This window comes from Gallinula chloropus, assembly GCF_964237585.1.
Source record: "Gallinula chloropus genome assembly, chromosome: 3".
NCBI classification, from domain to species: domain Eukaryota; kingdom Metazoa; phylum Chordata; class Aves; order Gruiformes; family Rallidae; genus Gallinula; species Gallinula chloropus.
In genome coordinates this window covers 97,863,143-97,871,750 of record NC_140087.1, presented here as the reverse complement: position 1 = coordinate 97,871,750, position 8,608 = coordinate 97,863,143, and the positions used below count along the sequence as shown (strand labels likewise).

General features: G+C 41.6%; 1 protein-coding gene across 1 annotated transcript in view; it reads right to left on the bottom strand.

The window, feature by feature from the left end:
• Positions 1 to 1,191: 1,191 nt before the first annotated feature.
• Positions 1,192 to 8,608, bottom strand: part of GCLC (glutamate-cysteine ligase catalytic subunit) — a 33,573-nt gene continuing 26,156 nt past the window's right edge. Inside the window, exons 13-16 of the mRNA XM_084261283.1 lie at positions 5,886 to 5,967; positions 5,688 to 5,791; positions 5,466 to 5,586; positions 1,192 to 1,761 (exon numbers count right to left, since the gene is read on the bottom strand). Coding sequence (XP_084117409.1) covers positions 1,556 to 1,761; positions 5,466 to 5,586; positions 5,688 to 5,791; positions 5,886 to 5,967 — 513 coding nt within the window. The 3' untranslated portion in view covers positions 1,192 to 1,555. The remainder of the gene's footprint in view (positions 1,762 to 5,465; positions 5,587 to 5,687; positions 5,792 to 5,885; positions 5,968 to 8,608) is intronic.

The window sequence follows — 8,608 nt, the reverse complement described above, 5'->3', positions numbered from 1 at the left end:
TCAGCTGTACTTGCCAAATGCACAGCTTTTTTTGAATCTCAAAACATTAGTCCAAGTCATGCAAGTGACCAAAATGTACTGCAAATTTTATTTTATTTCCTTATTACAGAAACTAAATGCCTACATCTTGATTAAAACAAATTCACCACTGCAAAAAAAAAAAGCATTTTTTATTCCCTAAAGCACACCTGTGAACACAGAACGTCTAATGTCAGTGCATAAACAGTTCTTCTTAGTGCACCTGTCCACTGCAGTTTCCCCATTAGTTCTTAGAAAAAAAATAAAAATCATTACACCTTCAGAATTTATATATTGCATTAAGCGCTGTGTAACCTACCCATATAATGCAATTCACTTCTAGAAGTTAGTTAAGAAGCTAAATCAAAAAGGCCCCTTAAGTTTGCTTTATTTACAGTTGCAATGGCTGAACTTTAAATACTTTACAGTCACTCCCAGCACTGGCTCCCAATTCACAGGATTAGTGCATTCCACGATTTCTTTGCAACTATTCTCTAGAGGGGAGAAAGTTGTCCATACCTACAGCTACGCAGGTACCTCAGCTATCTACCCAAGTACCGTATAGGAAAGAAACATGCTGACAAAAATATGTATAATGATGGATGGCAAATGAGAAACTCAACCTTTAGGAAGAACAGACCAGTGTCTGGCTTCCTGCTGCAGTCAGCGTCAACTGTAGGAACAGCAACATCATGGAAGAAACAGCAGTTGAGAAGTGCTGACATCCAGAATTGGGGGTCTCCGGTTCCTTTCCAAGGACAGCTTTATGTTCAGCTCTCACCTCCTCCTCTCTTTCACCACCTCTCCAGTGTTACCACTTTTTTTTGTTAAATCAAATGCAGTAGTGTTAAAAATTTACTTCAGAGGGAAAAAAAAAAACAAAACAAACCTAACCAGTGCACCTGTAGACAGGCAAACCTGCATCATCTGAATAAAGATGGATCTGTTCCTCAGAGTTTTATGAGTGGATGCGGGTCTTAGGGCAACTGAGAAACTGCTGTCAAGATTAACAAATAGGATGCACATGCATTTATCTGTTCTTACATAATTTGTAAATGAAATGGAAGGAAGTAGTATCTGTGATTCAGGTAGGTCTAGAAGATTTTTTTTTTCTTACACAATAAGCACATTCCAGGTTAAAAAAAAAGTACAGTAAACATTCAGTAACTGGAATGCATATAATGTACAAGTACCATTACATTTACAAAGCTGTTCAGCACAATTTTTTTCTTTCTAGAATAAGCATAAAAAAGTTACAGGCTAATTCACAATAACTTTAGATACAATGTTATTAAAATACATTGATGTTAATCATAAAAATATTATATTATTTACACGTATATTGTATAAACCTTAACAATAAGAATATGCCCATTTTAGGATGCCTTAAATGAATATTTAGGCAAATTGGCCCACTTTATAGTGCAGTATCCCTGTTTTGGTCTTCACACCATGAAACTGTACCAGATTCACAGTATCTTTGCTAGTGCTTTGCTCAAAGGCTTAAACTTTCTCTTATTTCAGAAACATTCATTCATTACAAAGAGTCGGTTTTGCTTCCACTTTGTTTCTTATTAAATCCTACCCCCAACAGTTCAGGACACTCTGCCTGGCCTTGTGCGATTTGGTTGCATTTCCAAATAAGGCTGTAATTAATTTCATCCGTTATCACGCTGTCTTGCTTGTAGTCTGGATGCTGTGCGATAAATTCTCTCATCCATCGAGCCACCGTCATTAGTTCTCCTGTGGGGAAGGGGACAGCACATTTCAGAGTTTATGCACCTAATTTAGCAGTACGATTCCTGAGGTTCCATGCATTACATACACAATGAATGGACAGTCCATGCTTTTTATGACAAACACATTCCCATAGGTGCATTTGTTTTTTAAGTATGGCTTCACAGGAAGCATTGTTAAGGCTACTGGAGATATCTCAGCTAAAACCCATGCATCTGGTGCAGCCTTCCAACTTTCAGATATTGCAACGAGACAGTGCAGGGAGAAGTAGCTACTGGAACGGGTGTTACCAACAGACTGTATAGCAAGAAGTCTTAAACACCTCTATCATCACTTATAGAGTTGTCTGTTGGTTCATCTCTGGCAGATTGTCTAACTGTGTACGTGTAAAATAATTTTGTAGTGAATCCATCCAACTGAGCTGCTTTGACTTACTCTACTACGTTCTCCCTCTGGCAGCTCCCCTAGCAAAATTAGGCAGGTTCTTGATTACACCAACCCCTGGCTTGTACAGAGTGCCTCTGCTTCGCTACACAGGGTACAGCTGACCATAGGGCAGTCAGCAAGTGCCTAAGGGTCTCCCTGACACTTCTATACTGAGTCATCAAATGGCACACACACTACTTGCAGGAGACCTCCATGCCTACTATAAAGTAGGAGCTGAAGGTCAGCTAGGCACCAGAGCATAAGCTCCTGAAGGCAGCTCTTGCGAGCTAGTGTCAACTAGTACAAGTTGAAGGCAACTCTGACAGCAAGATGCTAAGGTAGGCTGATGGGATGCTTGAAGAGTCTAACAAAACTCACTGCTACTGAAACCTCACAGCATCCTTGTAAGAGTGAAAAGAGTCAAGGGCTTCCACTATAGAAATCCTTGGCTTCGGAATATTATAAAAAGAAGATGAATCAAGTTCGGGAAAGCAAGGAGGAACAAAAGTTAAAAGCATCCGGGACTGTTTGAAGTTATCCTATCAGTGGCTCTGAGCAGAGGCATACAAACACACATCAGAAAAATGGCGAAAAGCACAGGAAAGAAAAGCAGAATAAAAAGGAAATAAAAGTGTCCCTCCAAAACCAGAGATCACATTTTAAAGAAATGAGGCCAGAGTTTACACTTCATATAAAAAGGAGGCAGAAAAAAATACCCAAGCAGTGCTAAAAACCAAGTGCCAAGGGGCACTAAAAACCTGACAGAAACTCTCTCAAACCAGCAAGAAGCAGGGTGCCTGGGAGATGAGTGGAGCACAGACATGCTTTTGGAGTAGGGGCTGCAGCAGGCTGATGCGAGTGCAGTCCAGCTCACACCCCACAGACACCCAGTGGTCAGGCAGCCTGAGCTCTCCCCATGTTTGCACCCATGTGAACCTGCAGCACCTTCACCCGAACCCAGCCTGCAGCTCTGAGAGAACACAGGGATAAAGGGGAAGAGGTACCACAGACTGACAGAAGGTGAGGGACAGCTTCCAAGCTAGCAGAGACAAGACAAAGGGAATTGCAAGTTTGGAAGCAAGGATATACTTGAGAAGTTTGCAGAATCATGAATGTTGATGAGAAGTGAGCAGAGAGACACTATCCTACCAACGCGGGAACTGGAAAGCATACCGTGAAATAACCAAGAAGAGCATTTAAACATGCAAAACCACAGGAATTAACTTTTTCAAAGAGCATTAATACACTCATGGCGTTTCTTACTGTATGGGGATCATGCTTTAAGAAGGGCAAAGCAACGATCGTGGAAATTGTGTTTGTGAACAGTCACCAAGCACCGTGATTACTGCACCACTTTTGGCTGAGAAAGCACCTATGCTGCAACAGCCAGGACCTGGGAGAGCACACCAGGACAAAGATCACTTGATGCTGCTGTCTTAACACCGCTTTCATTAATATCCAGTGGTGGTCAGCAGTTGCTGCCTGCCTAGCAAACCTGTAGTCTCGCTGAGTGGTGGCAGTCACACAGCGGCTAGACGGAGACCAGGAGGGCAACACCTAGCTGTGCGGTAAGAAAAGATACGACTGAAGCACAGTTCATCTGAACTATGTCAGAGCAAGGTTAAAGCCAGGCTGGCTGAAGTGCCAGTGGTTAACTTTCATCAGTGCTCTGTTCACCATTTGAGGAAAGAAATCTGAAAAATGGTGACACTTTGCAGGCTTGTCTCAAGCAGCCTGCAGCTCAAGAACATTCAATTTAAGACTGAGAGTAAACTGGAATAATCCAAAGCTCACAATTGAGAAACATGGCACAGTAACACAATGCCTAATGTTTATTTTGTGAATTTTAGTTCTTAGAAAGCATTGTTTAAAAATCATTTCAGCTCAGTATTAAGATACAAGCTCTAGACTACCTACCTATCTACCTCACTCTCACTCATACCTTTTAGGTCTGTACAAATACATGAGCTGACTTTTGCAATGCCTGCGACTTTGCACCAGGTAGCAAAGCTGTTCTTTGGAAGGGGAACACCTGCCAGAGGGCCAAGCTCTTAGAAGAAAACCTCTATAGGACTTACGCGCTGCTTGGGTTTTCAGTCGCATTCTTATGAAGGCAAAAAGCCCAACAACAAACTAGGGAATATTTTGAAAGCATTGCTATTTTCAGGGCCAATGTGCTTCAGATGTTTTCTTCCTGCCAGTTTCTCTTCTCTCCTTAAGTTAAGCCAAGCATCAAATCCCTGTCTATGCTACCTGAAGGACAGAAGCCTCCTGCAAACAAGCAGCCTTAGGAAAGGCCACTTACTGCAAAAGCTGTAATTCATTAAAACTTGTTACCATTCTGAACTACTGAATTACCAGGTGGGAAAGAGTCCTGATTTCCATCTCAGCTTTACAAAGGTTTTTACCTAGAGACTTGTACAGCAATTTTCAAGAATTAAAAAAGGAATGCAACATTTTTATTTAAAACCAATGAATATATTTGAGAACAAAAAGATGTCTTGACTTATAAGGCTAAAATTAAACTGTCTAGGTAAATTTATAGGAAGTTGGGATTTGCACACAGACATTATAAAGCTGCTGCAGACTGTGCTACATGCTCAGCTCTGAGTTTAGCCTTCATCTTTGACTGACTACACTGCTGCATTTTAAAGAGGAGGATAAAAACTCATTATACTGCCTGTCCTCAAAAACACTGCAACATGAGGAAGATGGGCAAAGAGCCTGGTTTGTTCTGCCTTGACAGAGTTTTGCTGCTTACAGAAGGGCTTTCTTACTAAAAACTAAAGACTAGGGCCCATGCTCTAGCATTCCAGAATTACAGACTTATGAACGTTCTGCAGCAGCACACTCTGGAGTCATGTCAGTAACACCAGGCTATCAGAAACAGCCACACATACCCTTACAATGCTGAAGTATCAAGGAAAGGAGATTGTAGCAGTTTGCACGGATACTAAAGTGGACAATGCACTGGCAAAAGCAGCAGCAAGTAACACTGAAAAGAGAAATCTCAGTTTGGAGATATAATTACAGCATAGGGGATAGTATAACTGCATCAATTACCCCTAATTTAAGCTCTAAAATGGACTAAACTTTTGTAATTGGAGTTCGACAGGACCAGATTTAAGTCAGAGAAGACATTCCAGTCATTTACTCCTATGATTCAACACTTAACCAGACACAGCTGCCACCAGCTTTACCCAGCTCAAAACTAGAGAACAGCCCAATTAATATTTAAGTAGAAAAATGCCAAGGAAACCAGTGTCCAAAAGCATCAAACATACCAGATGCTCTCTTTTTTATTAGCTTCAGGTAGTTCAGGATGGTGCACCTTGTGTCCACATCCACTTCCATGTTTTCAAGATAGGAATTCAAAATTGGGATCAAACCAGGAAAGACTCCTTCCTGTGTAAGAGAACAGAGTCAGCATAAACACATTCGATCTGATTTCCGGGAGGGTGCAGTGGAGGGGAAGGTGGTGTGTTCCAGGTAGAAGAGGCTATGACCTTCCCATTGATAATTGTATCAATGCTCATTAAAGTGTACTCTTCTGCATCAGTGCCTGTCCCGTTCTGTGCAGAGCCACATCCATCCACAACAGCGTTTCCACCTTCATGGGTGACAAAAGGAAAGGAAGAAACAGTTAGAAGGCAGGAGATGCACTAAACATCCACAACAGTGTTACTCAGATTTCTTGCAGGTACCTTTGCAAATATCTTTTCTAAAGTAAAACATTCCCTGCCGGACTGCATCTCTTTTCTGGGCCATCTTCATGTTTTCATCCACCTGTCAAAAGAAGTATATCAGATTTGTGATGTTTTAGGAAATTAGGATTCTCCAAAACTCTCACATTTTGGTCTCATTATCTGAAACATCTACTGTTTCTTACTATTGCATCACACAAGGCTAAGCTGTGGAGATAAGCTTGTTTCATTCTTCAGAGGTCCTTAGCAAAACCACAAAGAGATGATACTCGGTGAAATTAGGTTTCCAGCAGAACAGGTAATAGTATTATGTTACAACATCAGAGTAGCACATTCTAAGTTTGGATGAAAACACAGGAAGAGCCAAGTTTAACAGGTTGCATCCCATCTGGCATACTACTTTGCCTATTTAAATGTATTCAAATGAGTACAGGAGAACATTGCCCTTTTCCTCACTTGCTAATTCTATTCACTTTGCTAAAGACTTTAATGATTTTGTTATCAATGCATTAAGCTTCCTGAAACAGAATTCCAATAACTTTGTACAGGAATCATATCTATTCCATACTCAAACACGTTAGATAGTTAGGTAACTTAGACTGCTAGTACTAATTTGTAAACCGCAGGCTTCTCTGTCTACAAACCATAAAGCACTGCTCACATGCTCTGCAAATGACATCAGCATTGCTCTATCTTTCTGGATTAAAGATTTTGTCAAAGTTTTTTGGTCAGGGAACTAACATCACGTGGCTTTCAGATATCAGCTTTACTGTATGTCTCTTCCAAAGACAATTTGCTGAATTTCTTTGTCTGACCTTTAAATAAGGGCAATGCAATCTTCACTTCTTACCTTTCAAAGCTTTGTTCTCAAAAATCTGTTGTGGTTCATTTTCCATTATGAAACCTATTTACACAACAGGCTGTTTTGAATGTTTAAAAGAGCTCCAGTCCTAGTTGACAACCGCACTCAGACAGCAAAGATTAGTGTGAGATTAGCCCCATAAACCCGTATTATTTTACTTGAAAGAGGCAGGCTTACCAATGGTTGTGCAATTCTTTGTTGCATTACCTGCCAAATTGCTCAAGCAATTTTATCCCCCACCCAGTTCCCCAACTCTGTTCAAATTCTTTTAGCACCCAGTCTCTTTTTTCACATCTTTTTTGTGCTTTTGAGACATTCCAAATAACAAGATAATTATGTACTCTAAGTGCTAAGTTGCCACATGATTTACAAAATCTGAACTCCCTGGCATCAGAAGAGAATTCCTCTTAAAAACTGTATGGTATGATTACAGTTAAGTTAAAACTTCAGTATTTTTCTCCACTTTAATCAAAAGCACAAAGAAAGCGATTGAGGTTCAACAAAAGCAAGTGTAAAGTCTTGCACCTGGTAAGGAATAACCGCTTGTATCTGTACAGGCTGGGGGATGACCTGCTGGTTGGTGGAGAAGGACCTGGGGGTCCTGGTGGATGACAGGTTGGCCATGAGCCAGCAGTGTGCCCTGGTGGCTAAGAGAGCCAATGGGATCCTGGGGTGCATCAGGAGGAGTGTGGCCAGCAGGTCAAAGGAGGTGATCCTCCCTCTCTACTCTGCCCTGGTCAGGCCCCACCTGGAGTATTGTGTCCAGTTCTGGGCTCCCTGGTGTAAAAAAGACAGGGATCTCCTGGAGAGAGTCCAGAGAAGGGCTACAAAGATGAGTAAGGGCCTGGAGCATCTCCCCTATGAGGAAAGGCTGAGTGAGCTGGGACTGTTCAGCCTAGAGAAGACTAAGGGGGAACCTTATTAATGTTTATAAATATCTTAAGTATGGGATGCAGGGGGAATTGGCCAGCCCCTTTTCAGTGGTCTGTGGGGACAGGACAAGGGGCAATGGCTGCAAGTTGGAGCACAGGAAGTTCCGCAGCAACACGCGGAAGAACTTTTTCCCAGTGAGGGTGACAGAGCCCTGGGACAGGCTGCCCAGGGAGGAGGTGGAGTCTTCTTCTCTGGAGACATTCAAGACCCATCTGGACGCCTATCTGAGTGATATGTCCTAGGGAGCTGCTTTGGCAGGGGGGTTGGACCCGATGATCTCTTGAGGTCCCTTCCAACCCCTACAATTCTATGATTCTATGAAAAGCAGCAGGATACTACTGCTACACTGTAGCCAGCACTGGTAATATTTTCTATTATACAGCCTGTCAAAAAGACCATTAAAAAAGAAATTTTCTAGTCAGATGCCTCAGGAAGATATGCAAGGAGAGTTTTCATCCAAAGCAGTTCAGCAATTGAGGGCAAGAGAAAGGAAAAAGCACATTTTGCACGTCTGGGCTGTCTAAACATGTCACGGTTGTGACCAGAATCATCAGTATTTATTTTCACTCAAACACTGTGCAACATTTAGCACACTGAACTCCTCCTGTCTCTCTCCAACAAATACAAACAAAACAGGGACTAAGAACAGGAGATACTAACAACAGCCACGTTAAAATAAGTGTCTATGTAAGCTTTTATTTTGAGCTCTACAGGTTATTTTCCTCACACAAATTCACTGGTGGAACGGTGATTTGAGATGGCCCAATCTCAAACCAATTTTGTGACATTTCTGCAGTAGTCAGGTACCGTTAGACACCACAGAAATTACCACAGCATTTGTCCATAGAGCTTAATTCCATCAGACAGCAGTAAAATATTTGTTTAATAGTGTAGAGCTGAAATTGATTCAAAGTACTGGTACGGATGC